At 36.3% G+C, this 21,233-nt stretch overlaps 1 protein-coding gene across 10 annotated transcripts in view; it reads left to right on the plus strand.

The window, feature by feature from the left end:
- SMAD1 (SMAD family member 1) overlaps positions 1–21,233 on the plus strand; it is a 77,626-nt gene that overhangs the window by 14,101 nt on the left and 42,292 nt on the right. For 6 of the 10 annotated variants that reach the window (XM_078001426.1, XM_078001424.1, XM_078001425.1 and 3 more), the window contains exon 2: positions 19,717–20,294. In XM_078001426.1, coding sequence (XP_077857552.1) covers positions 19,895–20,294 — 400 coding nt within the window. In that variant the 5' untranslated portion in view covers positions 19,717–19,894. 10 annotated transcript variants of the gene reach the window in all.

The following is a 21,233-nucleotide window of genomic DNA, read 5'->3' on the forward strand; positions in this document are numbered from 1 at the left end:
TTGACATTGCTCCCTTTTCCCTTTGTGGAAGAATCAGCAGTTCTGTGAATCCTGAAGTCTAGAATTGAGTTATAGGAAGCTATTGAGGCCTGAGGTGCTTAGATTGCAAAGAGAAAAGGAGAGGAAAAGTGGCAATAGAGCTGTGGCTCATCTGGCTATGTCAGAAAAATTTTTGGTTGTCACAAATTGGAGGGAGAGGCTGGAGGGTTGCAGATAGCTTCTAGTGGGTAGATGCCAGGGATGCAACCAAACATCCTGTAATGCTAAAGTTGAGAAACCCTGAAATAGAGGATAAAAAAGGGGATCGGGAGACAGATGGGATGACTGAAGTGGTAGTGTCATGACCATTTCTGCCACACCAGCACACAGTTTGTGTGATTTGTCTTCCCACTTTCCTTACCCCCGCTTCAGAGTGCAGAGCACTATTTTTGCCATTATCTATAAGTAACATTGTGACTTACAACTGTGTATTAGGTGTTGAAATTAATATCTTAGTATCTTATCTATGTTAAAATATACCTGAAAGATTCCTTTAAATTTTCTTTACATCTACTTGATTGGAAAACTATTAACCTCAAGATAAAGAGAGCTAGCAATTTTTGTTTTTGTTTTTTGTTTTCAATAGAGGATCTTAAAATAATCAGTGGGAGTGTAAAGAAAATTAATTTCCCTTTTTTTTTTTTTTTTTTAATTTACTAGACAGGGTCTTGCTTTGTTACCCAGGCTGGAGGCTGGAGTCTAGTGGTGTGATCACAGCTTACTGTAACTTCGAACTCTTGGGCCCAAGTGATCCTCCTGCCTCTGCCTCCCAAGCAGCTTGGACTACAGGCATGCACCACAGTGCCTGACTTTTTTTTTTTTTTTTTTAAATAAAGGCTATGTTGCCCAGGCTGATCTCAAACTCCCAGACTCAAGCAATCTTTCCATCTTGGCCTTCCAAAGTGCTGGGATTACAGGTGTGAGCCACTGCACCTGGGTCAAGAAAATGAATTTCTTAAAAGGAGTTTAATTTTAATGTTCCACAAATTCATCATGAGAAAAGGATTATTAAGATTTGAACATATACAAGAGCTAATGGTGCCAATTTTCTGATGTCTTGTTGAATGATAGCTTATAATGTCTTATTCTAAGCTCTTTAGATTAAAGTGAATTGAATTTTGTCACTGCTGCCCTGATAAAACTCTTGTTTTTTTTTTCATGTTCTGGGTAAGTGAGAAGATATAGAGAAGGAAAGCAATAGCAAAAACAAGAATAAATTAGAAAGGGATAGGAGATGGAGGGAATTTTTTTTAACTATAAGCAAATCCTTGCCTGTTATTCTGCCTTATGCATCAGACCAAGAAGGGGGCTACTGAGGAGAAGCAGTAGAGAGGTTACCTTGGCAGGTTCCTTAACTTTTTTCGTGCCTCAGTTTTGTCATCTATAAAATAGTACTTATTTTGTAGGACTCGTGTAAGGATTAAGAGAGCTATTTAATTAAATTTAAAGTGCTCAAAACAGTGCGTGTTGATTCATTATGGTGGTGGTTGTGGTGATGAGGATGATATAAGGATGATTTTGGGTTGTTTTTGAATATAGTTGACCCTTGACCAACAGGGGCTTGAACCACATGAGTCCACTTGTACTCATTTTTTTCTCAACCAATAGTGGATAGGAAATACAGTATTTGCAGAATGTGAAACCTGAATATGCAGAGGGCCAGCTTTTTGTTTATGCACGAGTTCCACAGGGCCCACTGAGACCTGTATGCAAGGATTTTGGCATTGGGTGGTGGGGTCTGGGAACCAGTGCCCCAGGTATACTGAGGGATGACTATACTTCTGTTGAAATTTGATGGAGACCATGGATGCACTTTTTTACAGTGTTTCCCATAAAACCACCTACCACTTTCTCCCTTTGAAGTTGGTGGTGATAGTGATAAAAGTTTCTTGAGTTTTCAAACTAATATGTTTCAGGTGTTCTGTAAAAGTCTGTTTTTTTGCCTGTACTCTGAATTCCAAGAGAAAGAGTGATTTATATGACATAAAATGTTTGTCTTTATGTTTTTGTAATATACTGAAACACTAGAGTTAACTGTCATCCATTTACAGATTTTCCACAGCAATTTTTGAATCTTAAAGAGGCATTTCTCTAGAATTTACTGTGTTCTCAGGGCATATTGTAGCTTTATTAATAGTGTAAGCAAAATATAAATGCTTAAAATCTTTCTTTGTTGAATCATAATAGATTGTCAAATCAATAGTTAATTACTAGTAAGGCTGCTTAGGATTATCCGTTCCATTTTTCACACCTACTGAAACAGCTGGTTGATATTTGGACCGTTTGGATTTCCATTGTAGGATAAGTAACACAGAGCTCAGCATGCGTGGAAGATGTCATTGTAGCACAGACTGTAGGCCGCTCTGTCTGCATGTATGTTTCTCCTTGGATGAAGAGCCTGAACAGGCAGTCCTGTGACTGTTATCACTGTCTACCATATGATATAGTTCTCCCATCTCTCCCATACACACTTCATTACCATAAGCTTGATGGTGATGGGAACTGTGTTATAACTCGTTTTCTTTCTACTGCACGTTTATGTTGGTGATAAGGGCTTAAAAATTTGTTCAGTTAAATGCTGGATTGATGGAAATGAAAGCCTTCTTAGTAGCTGAGCGTGTAAAGGAGGAGAACTTGGGTTCTGAAGTCTTCTGAGAATACTGTCTTAGGTTTTTCCATTGTAATTGGTAAATAAGTTACTTTGGGGAAGTTAACAGATAAAACTACTGAACAAGTGATCAGAGGTAGAAAGGACTAGATTCATGGGTACAGGTCTCACCTAATTCTATAGGTGATGCTTGCATATGTCTAAAGCATTATTTCTCTAAAACCAGTGAAAAACTTTGCATATGCTGCTTTTAGCTCTTAGGTGGAGGGAGCTCTCACATTCTGGAAGAGGGGGTTGCTGCTGTTTGTTCAGTTTCTCCTCTGAGGTGGCCAAGTGAATGTTTGCAATTCCAGTCCAGTTTGGCAGATTGAAAAAGTCTGTCATTAATTGTCATATGAAGGAGAGTGAAATCTGGCCGATGTCAATGTTTGTTTCAGTGGTTAGATAAACTTTTATTTTTAGAAGTTATTCTTTCAAATAACAGACTTCTGTAATGCAAAAAGTACAGGACCAAATTGCTTGTGAAGATATTTGAATAACATCGAACATTTTTATTTAGTAAGAAATTCATGCATTGAAAAATTTGATGTGAATAATTAATAGAAAGGGCAGTAAGGGTCTAAAATGGGAGGGAAGCTTACTTTTTTGCTATAATATGCCATTTTGTGAAATGGAATTTTTTGATTATGTGCCTGAATCCTTAATAAAAGAGAACATTCCATTCCTATCCATATCATGTTAACCCAGAATAGGGTGATGTATTTTACCAGAATACATTTCTCTGAAAATCCTGTGCAGATACACTTTCAATTATTTTTTTCCTCTATAAGAGGATATATCTTGCCACCTGTTGGTCATAATGCTGTCTTCTAGAGCCATGTAGAAATAACTGTCTTACCTACTGTCAGTTTTTATTTATTTTTATTATTGGGGTTTTAAATTTGAAAGCAGCAATTGGTTAAAAGTAAAAGAAGTTGGCTTTCCTGCACTCCCTTGTACCCAGCTTTCTCCTAAAGGTAACTACTTGTTCAGTTTCGTTTATTTTTTTCCAGGCCTTTAAAAATGCTCATGTATATACATAGACAGTTTTTGTTTCTATTTGTGTTTTTAGAAAGAGACCATACTATAGGTCTTTTTTACCACTTCTTACTGAACAGCTGTAGTATGGTTTTCTTTTCATGGTAGTATTGTACATGAAAGTCTATCTGTTTTTTCTTATTTTGTTAACAGTTACATCATAGTCGAATGTACCATAATTTATTTAATATTTCCATTATTGTTAGGCACCTGGGTTATTTAGAACACAAATATACTTGAACATAGATCTTTGTGTGTGCTCATCTGAGGGAGCTATTTCCCTGTGGCTCTCTCAAGCCGTGGCTAGTTTCTCCCATAAACCTCTTACCTCTTATTGCTGCCTTCAGACCATTCTTCTACCATCCTCTATAAAAAACACCCAGCTTCGACTATCACATAAAATTATACCACTCATTACCCTTCCTTGTTAGTCATTTTCTGCCCCACTGCCCATATCGTTCACCCTAATTCCTACAAGATTTAACTCCTAGTTGTTATTCCCTTTATACTATAGGTTGACCAACCCTAATCCGAAAATTCAGAATGCTCCAAGATCCAAAACTTTTTGAGGACTGATATGGCATTACAAGTGGAAAATTCTGCGCCTGACTTCATGTGACAGGTCATAGTCAAAACTTTTTTTGTGCACAAAATTATTAAAATTATTATATAAAATTGGCCAGACATGGTGGCTCATGCCAGTAATCGCAACCCTTTGGGAGGCTGAAGCAGTGGATCATTTAGCCCAGAAGTTTGAGACCAGCTTGGGCAATGTGGCAAAACCCTGTCACTAATAAAAATCCAAAAATTAGCCAGGCGAGATGGCACTTGCCCGTAGTCTCAACTATTTAGGAGGCTGAGGTGGGAGGATCTCTTGAACCTGGGAGGTCTAGGCTGCAGTGAGCCATGCCACTGCACTCCAGCCTGGGTGACAGAGCAAGACCATGTCTCAAGAAAAAAAGAAAAATTACTCTTCAGCCTATGTGCATAAGGTATAGATGAAACATACATGAATTTTATGTTTAGACTTGGGTCCCATCCCCAAGATGTCCATTATGTATATTCACAATATTCCAACCTTCAGAAATGTCTGGAATCTGAAACACCATCTGGTCCCAAGCATTTCAGATAAGGGAGATACTCAACCTGTATTCCTGTACAGGAATTATGGACATTTAGTCCATAATTCTTGGACTATTTTTCCTCCAGTGGCCTTGTCTTTGGTCGTATCTCAGATGCTCAATCTCTGGGTAGAAAGATTCCATAAAAAAAGAAAAAAAAAATCTCACTCAGTCTCATAGTCCCCGTAATATGGGATTTTGTACTTCTAAAAATTAAACAATTCTCCAACCTTACAGTTAATTATTTTCTTTATTTATATAAGCAGTAAAGTATTATTTGTTCACATCTGTGCTTTGAGAATATATCCAGAATCTGATGACTTCTGCCACACTGGTTGAAGTCTGTATCATCTTGTACCTTAACAATTGGCATAGCTTTCTAAATGGTCTCCCTACCCACCACTCCCTACTTCCATCGCTGCATCTTTCAATATGTTCTCAACCCAGCAAAGCCATAGTAATTCTATTAAACTGTAAGTTGGATGATGGCTCTCCTCTGCTCAGATCTCCCAGTGTTTCCATCTCAATTTGGATCAAAAGCTCTTAAGTCTCTGCGGGTCCCGCACATACCTTCCCCTGTGACCTCTCTGGCCTCATCTCTCATTTCTGTCCCCTCACTTACTCCATTCCAGCCTTGGTGAGGACTCCTTGCCGTTCCTTGAACATCTCAGGATCATCCTTGCCAAATGGCTTAAATGGCTTTTGCAATTGCCCTTCTCTCTGCTTGGAATGCACTTCCCCAGATAATTCCTTTTCAGGGGGCTATTCAGATATCACATTCGCAATGAGGCTTTCCTTGACCACCAGAATGTAGGCCCCACCAAGGCACAGGCACAGACTTTGAAAAACTTTTTGTGTCTCTTTCAGTGCTGTGTTTCTAGTGCTTAGAATAGTGCCTGGCTTGTGATAGCTGTTTATTGAGTGAATTGTATGACTGTAGTGGTTATCAGTTTTTCTCTTTTTGTGTGAAGTTAGAGCTTCATTAAACAGACAAAAACTAGACTGTAAACTTCATTTTTTTGGATATGCAAAATATTAAAATTAGCTTTATTCATGAACTTGCTTTTTTTTTTTTTTTTTTGAGACGGAGTCTTGCTCTGTGCCCCAGGCTGGAGTGCAGTGCAAGCTCCGCCCCCCCGGGTTCACGCCATTCTCCTGCCTCAGCCTCCCGAGTAACTGGGACTACAGGCGCCCGCCACCTCACCCGGCTAATTTTCTTGTATTTTTAGTAGAGACGGGGTTTCACCGTGTTAGCCAGGATGGTCTCGATCTCCTGACCTCGTGATCCGCCCGTCTCGGCCTCCCAAAGTGCTGGGATTACAGGCTTGAGCCACCGTGCCTGGCCTGAACTTGCTTTGTTAATAAATCACTTTGTTTTTCAGCATGTTATAATTTTGAAGTAAGCCTTTCATATTTATGTTTAATCTGCATAACCTGGTGGATTGGGTGATGGTATCACAATTTTGTGGAAAAGCAAATTGAGGCTCAGAGTTGTTTTCTTCAAAGTACAGCTACTAAGTGGAAAGCTGCAGTTCAAACCTATTCAAGTTAAAGACACTTGTTTTCTAATTTAGAAACCATCTTAAAATGACAAAAAAATAGGTAGAGGTTTTATTTGAAAGCATGGAGAATGTGCCCCAATTTCTCATTCTGGGTTTTGTCTGCCTTTTGTTTCCATTTTGAAAATATGTAAAATAAATGGTTAACTTTAAAATTCCTGACAATGACAGATCAACAAGTTTTATTTCTCTCACCTGTGGAGGAAGTGGCCTCCACCCAGTTTTACTGAATTAGGAGGGAAGTGATTTTTTCAAGTGATAAAAAGAAATAAAATTCCATGCTCTTCCCAGAGGAGGAGTTCAACAATTGGGAAAGTGGCGTGAGACCATATGTTGGTTTGTAAAAGGATATAACTTGTAAAGATGTTTCCTTTGATGCCTGTGATGAATATAGATGTGTTTCCCTTCTAGAGGGTCCTGATTAAATTATGCAATTAAGAGCTGAGCTGAAGGATCTAAATATAGGAAGAGAGTTCAGGCCGTCCTGCTTTGTGTCTGTCGGTTCACGCCTACAGATGTGCATATTTGTTGTCATAAACAGCACCTGTGAGATCAGTGGAGAGAGAGAAATATGTTCCAAAACATGAAATACAACAGGTTTTTTGTTTCTCTTTTTTTTTTTTTTAAGGGATAGTTTTTTCCTCCTGTAGTTGATTCTATTTTCATGTGTGAATTTGATATTTGGATTACTTTTTAAAAAAAAACTTGACTGAGGGACTTTAGTATTAGTCAGTACTGGTTTAAAATGTAGACCTACTACTTACCAGAATATGGTCTGGAGAAAGTTACTTTAACCTCTGAGCCTCAAGTTTATTAGTAAAATTGAGATAATGATTTCTACCTTGAAGGATTGGTGTGAGGGGTCAATGTAATGTTTGTAAAAAACAACCAGTATAATGCTTGTATAAGGTGGTAACTCAAATAATTTCGTTTATTAGCTACTGATGAATCATTCATAACTAGCCACTTCCAGAAATCTACCACATTTAGCATTCTTTGTAGTCTAAAATTGCTATTTTAGGATAACTGACTCAAAGAGAATAGTTTTTTTCTAAGAGACAACTACCGTAGACTTTTTTCTGGGGTAGTCAATAAAATTAAATCTTAAAATGTCTGTGGTCTTCAATCTTTCCTGTGTTTCAGGAGTGAGCATTTTAGGCCAGGAGTCTTTACAGTGTTTGAGTTGACATGAATGTGAATGGACTTTATCAGGGTAAGCTTATGGGGAGCTGGGTATCTTGAAAGGCTACCATGTCCTGAAGGACAGTATGCCATTACAAGCATGAATTTGGGAATGGGGATTCAATAGGATTAAGGAATGTTGTACAGCTTTTAGAGGAAATGGCAAGAAGATATTCAAAAGCCAACTTTATTTGTTGAAGTTGGGGACAATGAGAAAACTTTTAATTGCCTTAACTCTTCAAGTAATCATCTAATGAGAAAACAGATGTGACAGCTGCTATTTTATAGGGAATTCTGTGATTAAGAAAAATTAACCAGGTACTCTATTAGCAGCCTAGATTTGTCAGGATGGAAGGATTTGTGTATGCAGAACAGAACCAGAAAGAACTCTTAAATAATTTTCTGATACAATGAAGATAGGTTAATAGCATACTTGGCACACCTAAAATACATAAACTACAGTTATATCCTTAGAGACTCTTGTCATTGTGACATCCATAAGTTCCTTGATTCCTTTTCATCAAGGAGATGCTACTTTTGAAATTGTTTGGCTGAAATTTCACAACTTCAGTGAACTTACAAGTAGTAAGCTGGAATTCAGTCTACATGTTACTCCTTTTGTTTTTGATTCCTAAGATTTCTGCTTAACTCTGTTGAGGGACCACATTGCATCTCTTGCTAGCATGTCACTTAAGTCTTACTGGAGAGACTGGAAGACTTGCTGTCAGTGTCTGTGCTTTAAAGGCAACAGTACCTGCATTATTGCATGACTATAAATAGGTTTTCATGAGCCAAACCTCTCTCCTATTTCCAACCCCCAGTTTCTCCAGATTTAGAAAATCAATCTCTGACAAAAATAAATTTTCAATGGGAAAAATGTCAAACTAGCTATTCTGCATTGTCAGTCCCATGTATGGAAGGTTGGGAGGTGTTTGGAAGTAACCAGATCAAGGCTGAATAGTAAGAGGCTCAGTAAGATGGAACTTTACTTGTGGGTGTTTGTGACAGTAGGACTCTCCTGCTGCTGTGAACTGAGACCAGCAGAGTTCTGTGTTCTCTGTGGGTCTCCATATGGCTTTCTTGTGTAGGAATTTTGTTTAAATAAATTTTTTCCCCTACGGACTAAATCGAAATAGAGTTCATTTTAGCCTTTTTAGCTATGAAGTTAAACACTGTACTTTATGAAGTACATTAGAATCAGTAAAGAGCAAGGTTTTATCCATTTTCATTTTTCTGTTCTAGGGTTTTTTTTTTTTTTTATTTCCCTTATTTTGCTTAGTGGTGAGTTTTATTTAGCTAAATTTGACTCATTTGAGATTGAGACAAATGTTGAAAGGTGAGGGCTAACTGCTGTTTTAAAACAGGAAAAAGGAATGCAAGCACTTCACCTGTTTCCTCCTCCAATACAAATACAGACAAATACAGCAGGTCCTCAAACAACCTCATTTCGTTCAATGCCATTTCCTTATAACATTGATGAGAAAAAACATTGCCAGCTTAGGCCACTGCCAGTGTGGAGTTTGCATATTCTCCCCATGTCTGCTTGGGTTTTCTCTGGCTACTCTAGTTTCCTCCCATATCCCAAAGGTGTGCACGTTAGGTGAATTAGTATGTCTACATTGTCCCCATTGTAGTGAATGTAGGTGTGTGTGTGAATGCGCCCTGCCATTAAATAGTGTCCTGTTCATGGATGATTCCCACCTTGTACCCTCAGCTGCTGGATCGGCTCGGGCCACTGCAACCCTGAATTGGAATAATTGGGTAAATAATTATCTTGTTTCTGTTAATCTTTCTTAAATGTATATATGGCTCACATTTATTTCAGTGTTAATTTTAGAAGTGTTTTGGGTCTTAGAAGTTTGGTGATGTTTTTGTGACCAGAAATGTCCTGTAGGAACTTAACTCTTGTTTATGTAAATTAGCCGATGCTAAAATCAATTTTGTTTTACATTGTTTCACTTAAAGCCACGGTTTCCAAGAACCAGTAAGGACTTAACTGTGTCTGAAAACCTGGTTAGCTCCTAATTGGAGTAACTGGGTTAAAGAAGCGTTTGAAGATATTATTTGTTGAACCAGATCAAAGAACATTAGTACTTTAGGGTATTTTCTGGAACTGAAATGACTAGATCCATTTCTGTTTTTATATTCACTGTAATGTCATTGGAATTGTATAGCAAATTTTAACTTGTCTTTTGCCTGTCTGCCTTAAGGGTGGATAGAGATTTATCATTTTTCTTAAGGAGTTGTACAGTAATCTTTCATTCTTTTTGTTAGGAACCATTTACAATTCCTACTGTCCACTACTCATCATTGTGTTCTACTTATTCCAGAGTTCTGTCTCCACCTGTCTTCATTTTTAGGGGTACTGTTTTTTAGGGGTACTATTTCTCTGTTTGGAAATGTGAGCAGGTGGGCCATTGTCTCGTAGGTTGTCTGCTGTTCCACATTTAACTAATAGTTATTTCAGCTTTATCAAAGTTTGTAAGTTCCCAATTCTTCTGGACTTCTGATTAATTCAGCCTGATTTTATTTAGGGCGATTGAGTATGATTATGATCCCCCTCCCGTTTTGTGAATTTTTCCATCTTTTACCAATAAATGTCATTGTAATTCTTTGCTTACAAGATGGCTTGAAAGATGCAAGCAATGATGGATTGCTCTTTACGTTTTAAAATATTTATTGGCATTAAATTTCTGAAATAATATAGTTTTTGCAACCTTTGTGTTTTTATGCATTTTTAACCCTGCATCTTTAGTGTATAATCTTCTGTGAGTCTGTGGTGTCTATAAGTGTCAGGAATTTTTCAATAAATTGAAAATAAATTTTTCAATTTATTATCCTTTGGAATCATGATCTATTTGGACAATTCCATCTTTGTTCAGACTATACAGTTGACTTGAGTACCTAAGTGAAATGGAGCAGGTTAGAAAAAAGTAGTTTATTTTAGAGTAATGAGAATTACATTACAGGTCCCCTGCCATGTTCCCCTTTGACCTTTTTTGATGTTTTAATTTAAGCACCTCAAACAAGGCAGGAGTTAATCTCACCAGGCCTTGAATCCTATCCAAAATTGGATGTTGGGATAGATGACACATACATTTCTGTAACACTAATTAATATTGCCAGTTAATTTTGATCACTTTCTACAACATGTCTCTGAGAGATCTTACATGTCCATGGCATCTAATGAAGTGTATTGTGAAATGGTTTCATATATTAAAAATACTGAAAATTTGTGCAGTTTGCTCATGATCACTCTGAAGCCCACCATAGGTCTACTTTGGGAGCTCAAGTCCTACTTTTTCTGTGTATTTACAAGACCAGTCTATCTGATTAAGAAGATATCTGGTGATGTAAGTCTGGAAACACACATACGTAGTTTTGTTACTTGGAAATATTTGTTTCCAAAAGAAAAAAAAAAATGGATCAAACAATTTTTTTTTTCTTTTTTTTTTTTTTTTTTTGAGGCGAGTCTCAATCTGTCACCCAGGCTGTAGTGCAGTGGCACAATCTTGGTTCACTGCAACCTCCACCTCCCTGTTCAAGTGATTCTCTTGCCTCAGCCTCCCAAGTAGCTGGATGTACAGGCGTACACCACCATGCCCAGCTTATTTTTGTATTTTTAGTAGATACAGTGTTTCGCCATGTTGGCCAGGCTGATCTTGAACTCCTGACCCATGATCCGCCCTCCTCGGCCTCCCAAAGTGCTGGGATTACAGGCGTGAGCCACCACGCCCGGCCGATCAAACAGAATTTTTATAAAGGTGTCTTTAAAAAAAAAAAAGTATCCAGCTGTTAAACATTTTCAAAGTGAAGTTAATCAATACCCTGTACTTTTAGTTCCTTAATTCTTTTAATCTTTGTGCCATGATTTTTTACTATTAGTTAAGAAAGAGTAATGAACCAAAGAACAAGAGGTAGGAGGAGAAAATAGTTGCCTGCTTCATTTGACAATAGACCATTTATCTTCTGTCGTTTGCCTTTCTTAAAGTACTGACAGTTTTTGGATATTTTTCCCCTAGTCACTTTTTGTAGCCTGTATTTTTTTGTTTATTTTATTGAATAATATAATTATTCCCTCAATATTTAATGGGAGCATTTGTTTAGTCTGTTGAATTCCATGCTGGTGCAAGAATTATAAAACAGCCTCTAGTCTGAAGCTGATACAGAGAGTGGTTGGACATTTTTTGTTTCTTCATCTTTTTATTAAAGGTACTTGGGTTATAACATTTGGTGGTTACTCCTTCCTTTAATAAACAAATTATATCTTCATGTACAAATTAGAGTAATTTAAAAAAACTTTCTATGGGAGTTTGTGATCTATAACATATTAAATGGAAGAGAGTGTATTTTGTTGATATTCACAAGAGTTGGATCATTTACTTGTTGCTTTACTAGATGAGGCCAAGATGAAGAAAATGCTCATTTGTTCTGCAATTGGTTGATTAGGTTTACTTTAAATATAAAGCAAGTTACACAGCAGTTAAGAGTACTTTAACATTTTTTTCTTTTAATATTAAGGAATAACACATAAGTTGGAAAATTAAATAGCCATGTCGAGTAGTGTAAGAGTATCTTTCTAATTTCACTTCCGGCAATTCTGATAGAAATCCTTCCCATGGGTGAGACTCCTTAGGAAAACGTTCTGAATTTGGAACACTGCTTTAAACTACATTATATATTTTTTACTTCTCCAACCAGATCACACTATAAATCCAACCTGATTTCTAAGTAGGGTATAGATGTGGCTTGAGCTAATGAATTGATTTTTGTGGGGTTTTTTTTTTTTTTTTTTTTTTTTTTTGTAATTAACAAGTATTTGCATAGAAAGGCTTTTTTAAAAAAATCAAAAGTTACATTTTTTCGTTAAAGAGTGTTTGAAAAGTTTAGAAAAGGTGGAGAGAGACACATTACTAATCTTCCAAACCCAGTCATGGTTAATATTTTCATATATTTACATAGTTGTTCATGGTACATATAACCAGCCATTTTATGTTCTGATTACAGTTTTCCCCAAATTATTATGTAGTCTTTATGAACATAATTTTTAAGGGCTATATAATATTCCATTGAGTGGATGTATGCAGTTTACTTAGCTATTTTTCAATTATTAGATGTTTCTCCTTTTTTCCCTGTTATAGATAATGCTCTGATGAAAATCTTTGTGTGAAAACTATTTTCCCTTTCCGGTTCAGAATATTTCCTTAGAGTAAATTTCTGAAGGTAAAGTTGCTGGAATAAAGATCTCAATATTTTTAAGGCTGCTGGGTTTTTTTTTTTTTTTTTTTTTTTTTTTACTAGATGAATACTTTTTTGTCAGTGTGAAATGTTTATATTTGGACAAGAGGGAAGGAAATCTGTTTGCTGACTCATGTTTTTATTTTGCACTTTAAACTGATAAGGCCACTTAGCTTTTGACATAAACTAAGGCAGGAAGTACAAAAAGGGGCAGAAAAAAAGTAGTTGTCTTGCCAAGGCCATAATATCATGGACTCATTTGAGTTCCTTATAGGAGGTAGGTCACCTGTTTGACTTGTATATTAAAAAATGCTTAACTCAGGTAAAAATTAGTCATCAGCCTGCATTTTGTTTTGTCTGTGCATGTTTATATGCAAAGTACTGTGATCCTTTCACTTTAATTTTTGTGAGTGGCCTCATGACATTTACCACCAAACTGGCTTCTATAATGTTTGGATACCTTTGGTTTAAATTTTTTTTTTTTGCTCCCAGTATGAAGAAATTTTTCTGTATTGAAGATATTACCCTAGTTGTCTTTCTAAAATGTAGATCTAATCATGCTAATTCTCAGATGTAAAACCTTCCACTTGTCCACATGATGAGATTCTTCAGTCTTGCCCCTGCCTTCGTATCAGCCTGTGTCATCTCCAGCTGGATTAAACCCTAGCATTTCTATCATGTGTCTGTTAAAACAAGCCATTTGGAAAAGTGGTTTAAAAATTCTGGCTTTAGAGCCAGGCAAAATAGGTTCAGATCCAGGTTCTGCCACTTGTAGCTGTCTACATAGCTTTGGACAAGATGCTTAACTTTTCTATATTTTATTTTCCTTACATGTAAAATAAAGAAAATGATAGTATTTACTTCACAGTAAATACTAAAGCATTGTTGCTGAGATTAAACTGGTTAATATATAAACAGCAGTGAACAGTGTTTGTCAAGTAATGAACACACAAAATGTCTGCTCTATTGTTTTGCAAAATTCTGCTTATCCTTTAAGTCTGATGTTTTCTCTTGGAAAAAGAAGTTCTGAAATCTCTGGAATTGTTCTTTCCCTTTCCGTTTTTATATATTATTGTTTGTAGGCTGCTATAACAAAATACCATATAGACTGAGTGGCTTATAAACAACAGAAATTTATTTCTCAAAGTTATAGTAATTGGGAAATCCAAGATCAGGGTACCTGGATGGCCTCTTCTCACTGTAACCTCACATGGTGGAAGGGAGGAGAGATCTCTCTGGGATCTCTTTTATAAGGGCACTAATTCCATTCACAAGGGCACCATCCTCATGACCTAATCACCTCCCAGAGGGCTCACCTCCTAATTCTATCACCTTTGGGGTTAGGATTTCAGCATGTGAATTTAGGGAGGGGATACGAATATTCAGACCAGAGTGGTGTTGATACTTGTTTTATAGCCTTTATCACATGGTATTAGAGTTAGTTAATAGTAGGTAAATGCACAGCACGTGGGCCTCCTCTTCTATTATTATTGTGCCCGTGGGCAACGGTATAATCATAGCATTTCTTCTGACTGAGTCCCTGGAAGGTCACCTAATAAAACATCTCAGTAAAGTCCTTTAGAATTAGCATGCAGGTTAGCAATTTGCTTTATGGGAGTTAGTTGTTTACACACTGGCTTTCCCAGTGGATTGTGAGCTCCTCCAGGATGTTAGACATGTTTGCCTCTGTGTCTCCTGTGTCTAGCACCATGCTAGGCACTTAGGAGACACTTAATACAGCTTTGTTGAATGAATGCCGATTTGAATAGTTAAAACGAAAATCTGAAATGGTGGTTCTTACATACTACATTGCCTAACACTCTTGCTTTATATAACAAGTGATTTTGGGGGTATTTAAATGTATTTGTTATATATTTTTAAATAGCCCCAAGTTATTTTGATACAAACAGCCATTCTGTTTAAAAAGTATTGGTTAAAATGTTAAAAAGCTGTTTTTGAAGTAGAAGAAATGGACATATAGAATATGAAGAAATACACTCTCTGTATAAATTGTTCCTAGAAGCCTAGAAAAAAGTTCTTGTTCTTTTGCAAAACTAACCTTTTAGTAAAAAGGAAATTATCATATTGATAGGTACACTCTGACCAGGTGTGACTCTTGATAATAGCATAGTTTTGTTTTCTTTCCTTTAATGTTAAATGAAAATAAAAAAAACTAGTAAATTTGGGTGAACTCTTTACTTTAAGAAGGAAAACGGCAGACTCCCTATAGCCTCCCAGATAAAGTTGACATTCCATATTTGGCTTTCTAAATTCTTCAGGGAGCTAAATTATTCATCAGGCATTTAGTGAGAATCAGCTATGTGCCAGGTACTATGCCAAGTTCCAAAGGTAAGAAAATAATAAGTTGGAGTCCCACATCATTTTCATTTCCTGTAGTGAAGATGACAGATGTGTAGATTATCACAGTGTAGCTATCGACATGCACAATTTGCCATGACAGCTATTTATAATAATTATATTGTTTTTAATTTCTGAGGCTCACTAATGGTTTCCCCCATTCTAATCCATTTATTGGTAATTTGTGCCTTCTCTTTTTTATGTATCAGTTTTGCTAGGGATTTATCCAGTTTTATTAGTATTTTCAAAGAATCAACTTTGATTTTATAGGTTTTCTTTAGTATGCTTTAAATTTCTGCTTTCATTTTCTTCTACTTTCTTTGGGTTTATTTTTCCTTTTAAAAAATCTTTGGTGGGTATTAGAGTGTTAGTTTTCAGCTTTTTTCATTTTCTAATATATGCATTTAAGACTATAAATTTCTCTCTGTGCCTTGAGCCACATCCTACATTTTGGCTGTGTTATTTTTACAGTCATTTAGTTAAAAATATTTTCTATTTCTGCTGTAATTTCTTCTTTGACCCTTGGGTTATTTTAAAGTTTGGTTCTCTTCAATAACAATGTTTTTATTGATTTCTTATTTATACTGAGATCAAAGAATATATTCTGTATGATTTTAGTCTTTTGATACAGATTGAGATTTGGTTTGTTCATTATATGGTCAATTTCAGTAAGTATTCCATGTGTATTTGAAAGTGTTATGAATTGTACAGTTGTTGAGTGCTGTGATAATATGTATATAAATTGGATCAAGTTTTTAAACACTTTTTTTCCTGTATCAATTGATTTTTGTTTGCTTGTTTTATCATTTACTATGTTAATCTCCCACTGGGATTGTGGGTTTGCCTGTCGTTGTAATTGTTAGTCTTTTGCTCTATGAATTTTGAGGCTGTTACTATTTACATAAAATTTGGAATTTAAAAATTTGGAATTTAAAAATCTACATGGTTTTTACTGTAGATTTTATACTGATGGCTCAACTCATCAGTATAAAATGTCCTTTTTTTTCTTTTTTCTCCTTAAAAATCTCTGATGATACCTCTTACTTTAAAGTCTATTTTATCTGAATGGATAGCTATGCCAGCTTTTTGGGTAGAATATGCATAGTGTGTATTTTTCCACTCTTTTGCTTTCAATCTTGTGTTCTTATATTTAATGTGTGTCTCTTTTAAGTACAATATAGTTATATAGTGTTCCCCCTAACTCTACCTCTTAGTTGTCATATTTTAGTCTATTTATATTTAAGTAATTGCCTATACTTTGGGATTATATCTAAATCTTACTATTTTCTATTTGTCTGATCTGTTGTCTCCTTTTCATATGTTTTGCACTAATCATTTTTAAAATTTGTATTTGATTTTTAGAGACAGCTCTCACTCTGTCACTCACGTTGGAGTGCAGTGGCATGATCATAGTGCCTATCATAACTCCTAAGCTCAAGCAGTCCTCCTGCCTCTGCCCCCTGGGTGGCTGAGACTACAGGCACATGCCACCTTGCCAAACTACTTTTTTACTTTTTGTAGAGATAGGGTTTTCCTGTGCTGCCCAGGCTACTCTGGAACTCCTGAAGCTATCCCCCTACTTTGGCTTCCCAGAGTGCTGGGATTACAGGCATGATCCACCACACTGGGCCAATCATATGTATTTTTTTAGTTCCATATTTTTAACCCATCTATTAGCTTGTTATAATTTTTAATGTATTCTCTCAGTTGTTGCTTTATTATGACGTGAATTTATAACTTATTGTACTAATAATAAATTATACTTTACATGGACTGGATAACACAAGGACTTTAGAATGCTAACTTCATTTATCTCTTTTTGCTGTTGCCATGCATTTTAATTCTACATATATTTTAAACATCATGAGACATTCCTATTGTTGTTTTGTGAAGTCAGTATTCATTTAAACTTACCCTTATTTCCTCTTCAGGAGCTCTTCCTCATTTCCTGCAGTTCTTTGCTTATTTCTAGAATCTTTTTCCTTCTGCCTGAAGAATTCCTGTTAGTATTTCTTTTAGTGACAATCTACTGTAAACCAGTTCTCTCAGATTTTGATTGTTGGAAAGCATCTTTATTTCACAATCATTTTTTGAATGTGTTTTTCCTCTAAATGTAGAGTTTTAAGTTACCAGCTATTTACATTTGGCACTAACGTTGTCATTTCATTGTCTTCTGGTTTCCATTGTTTATACTGAAATGTCAGCTGTCAACCTGATTGTACTTACTTGAAGGTAATGTACCTTTTTAAAGAGTTTTGTCTTAGGTTTTCAGGAATTCTACTGTAATATGACACATTGAAATTTGTGGATTTCTCTGTGTGTATCCTTGGAAGCTGTAGGGCTTCATGAATGTATGGTTAGATGTCTATTGACAGTTTTGGAAAAATCCCTGGCTAGTATCTGAAAATATTGCTCTGTTACAGTCTTTCTTCTTTTCCTTTAAGACTCTACTTACGTGGTGCTAGACCTTTCACTAGATCCATTATGTCTCCTCAGTTCTTTATTTTTCATTTTTTTCCCTCTCTTTGCATTAGTATGAGCATTTTTTACCAATCTTCCTGCTCACTAATCTTTTATTCTACTGTATCTAGCCTGTTGTTAAGTTCATCCTATTTAAAGTCTCATTAGTTACTATATTTTTCAGTTCTAGAATTTTTATTTCATTCTTCTTTATGGATTCTAGTTCTCTGTTAAAATCTTCAACCTTGTCTTCTCTTTCCTTGACATACAAAGTAGTAATCATTAATACTTTAAAGTCTGTTTCTGGTAACTCCATTACCTGGGTCACCCCTTAGGTCTGTTTCTATTCTGTTTTGTTTTGGTCATTTGGTCCTGTTTTTGGTATGCTTAATAACTTTTGGTTCATTGCCATACACTGTGAATTTAAAATTGTAGTAACTAAGGTTGATGTCTTCCTCTATAGCGAAATTGTTTTTCTTCTGGCAAGCTGTTAGAGAGCAGTACACATCACCTAGACCAAGGCTAGGATTAAGATGACTCTAGGTTGGTTGTAAAGACTGCTCCATTTCATTTTTGCCCTTAGACTGGGGCATATTCCTCCAGGAGACTCCATTGAAAACCTAGACTATTTACCAGGGTTTCTCCTCAGCAGGCCCTCAACTCCATTTGTTGTTGTGTTGTTATTTTGGGGTTCTTCAGCACTATGAGGCTACTAGAAGCTCTGCTTAGTTTGTAAGCCTCTTAGTTACCTCTTTCTGCTTGGCTCCTAGACCTTTTGCTACTCATAGCATAGCTATTGGCAAATCCCTGGAAAGGAAGAGTGGTGACAAATATTCAGCTCACTTCATTGCATTTCCCCTCTCTCCAGGATCTTGGCCCCCTCAAGTCCTGCGTGCCTTGGTTCCTCTTTGATGCCTTTAAAAAGCTGGGCTTTTGTTTGTTTTCTGGCTTGTTTGTTTGGAAGGAGGTTGGTCTGATATGTGCTACTCCAGTTTAGCCAGGGTTTGTACAAAGTTAGCCTCCTTAACCTTTTTCACATTTTATGTTTTCATGTGCTGAAGGGTAAATAGAAAGTTTAAATGAAGCAACTTGGCTGAAGAATTTGGTACAGTATGTATCCATGTGCTTTATTCCTTTTATGTCAATAAATAGCAAAATTTTTAAAGCAGGAGATGTATTTCCTGTCCTATTTGCCCTGTAACCCATAGACACAGGTTTGTTCACTGAAGAAATACCCTAAAATATTACTACATTTATATAATAGGAATTTTCTTTTAGCATAAGAAATATTTGTAGAACAAACCAAAAAACAGAGATACTAGACTAATTTTTTTTTTTTACTCCCTGTTGCTTTCAGTTTTTGTTGATTGAGGTGTTTTGAAATATATTTTTAGAGGTTATAAGTGAATCTAAATCTAAAATATTACAATGTCTTTGGAGAACTTGGACTTTTTAACTTTGTTGCTTTTATCCCAGAGCTTTTGTTAGCAGTGGCTTACTTTTTAAACTGCTTCTCAGTTTACTCATCTGAAAAGTGGCAGCAACTGTATTACCTAGCTCAAAGGATTGTGAAAAGCATTAAATGCTATATATCAGTCTGCTTTGGTTGCCATAATAAAATATCATAGACTGGGTGGCTTAAATAACAGAAATAGATTTTATCTTCATTCTGGAGTCTGGAAAGTCCAAGATCAAGGTTCTGGACAATCCAGGCTCTTGTGAGGGCTCTCTTCCTGGCTTGCAGATGATCGCCTTCTTGCAGTGCCCTCAGTGTGTGGGCATAGAGGCTGGAGGAGGGAGATAGCAATCTTAAGACCACCAGTCCTATCAGATTAGGGCCCCACCCTGATGACCTTATTTAACTTTAATTACTTTCTTAGAGGCTCCATCTCTAAATATAGTCATACTGAGAGTTAGGGCTTCCGCATACGAATTTAAGGGGTCACAATTCGGTGCACAGCATACCGTATTACATAAAAGCATTTAAAATAGTACCTAGCACATGGTGATTACTTAATAAATTTGGTTGTATGGTAGAGATGATTCTAACCTTTTTTTTTTTTTTCTTTTGTAGGTGCTGACTGGGTTACTTTTTTAAACACTAGGAATGGTAATTTCTACTTTTCTGGACTTCAAACTAAGAAATTAAAGAGACTTCTCTGTAAATAAACAGATCTCTTCTGCTGTCCTTTTGCGTTTGAAGACGCCTTTATTTCACCGTATCCAAGGACTATATAACTAGTGCTGTCATTATGAATGTGACAAGTTTATTTTCCTTTACAAGTCCAGCTGTGAAAAGACTTCTTGGGTGGAAACAGGGCGATGAAGAAGAAAAATGGGCAGAGAAAGCTGTTGATGCTTTGGTGAAAAAACTGAAGAAAAAGAAAGGTGCCATGGAGGAACTGGAGAAGGCTTTGAGCTGCCCAGGGCAACCAAGTAACTGTGTCACCATTCCCCGCTCTTTGGATGGCAGGCTGCAAGTCTCCCACCGGAAGGGACTGCCTCATGTCATTTACTGCCGTGTATGGCGCTGGCCCGATCTTCAGAGCCACCATGAACTAAAACCACTGGAATGCTGTGAGTTTCCTTTTGGTTCCAAGCAGAAGGAGGTCTGCATCAATCCCTACCACTATAAGCGAGTAGAAAGCCCTGGTAAGTGAGTTATTTTATGTTGATACGGTTTGTGTGCCCGGTACTGGATTTGTGTTGTTTAGAACATCAAAAGAATCCCTTTCCTTGTTTTTAGTTGTAATTTAAAAATATTCAGGGAAACTGTATGTGTGTGTCTGTGTGTATGTAAGAGAGAAGGCCCTTGAGTGTTTCATACATTTTAACAGCTTAATCATCTCTAGTTAACATTATGTCTTGGGAGCAGGCTATGACAATTGTCATTGCAGTACTAATACCTCTAATTTTTAATAAATTTTCTTTCTAAATTTATTTTTTATGTCTCACATGGTTCTCTGCATTTCTCTAGATAAAATTATCTATGAATTGTATTCTAAGGGAAGAAAATTAGGAAAGAAATACAGTATTGCTGTCTATATGCTTGAAGGAAGTATATCATGAGGATAGTTGCCAGTGACTTAAACCATTTTGAACTTAAGAACAGCACTTTTTATCGTCTCTGTGACTTTTGCTGTGGCATGTTTCCTGTGGTGAATATGAAAGAATTATGTTCTTCTATGGAATTATTTGATACTATTACTTTATAAATATACCTGGTTTTTAACATGTATAGTCTTTTGGAAAGGTACAGTAAAGGATATATTTTAAAATTTGTATGGTTTTGCCCTCAAGTTAGAATCTACATTCTAGACAGTTGGATCATTGGAAAGTGATTAGATAGTCAAGCACTTACATGTCTCATCGTCAGATTGGGACCAATTTCGTTAATGGATTGGCTGTTAATAGTTATTGGGGTACTAAGGCTGTACATTAGAATCACATGGCTCTCCTCCCAGAAATCCTGATCCTGGGATAGCCTGGTAATCTGTGTTTTTAACAAGTACTTCAGGTGTTACTGATGTAGCTATTGGATTGGTGTTTGGGAATTACTAAACTAGATCGTGTAATAACATGGTTTTCAAA

This window comes from Macaca mulatta, chromosome 5 (genome assembly GCF_049350105.2).
Source record: "Macaca mulatta isolate MMU2019108-1 chromosome 5, T2T-MMU8v2.0, whole genome shotgun sequence".
Taxonomy (NCBI): domain Eukaryota; kingdom Metazoa; phylum Chordata; class Mammalia; order Primates; family Cercopithecidae; genus Macaca; species Macaca mulatta.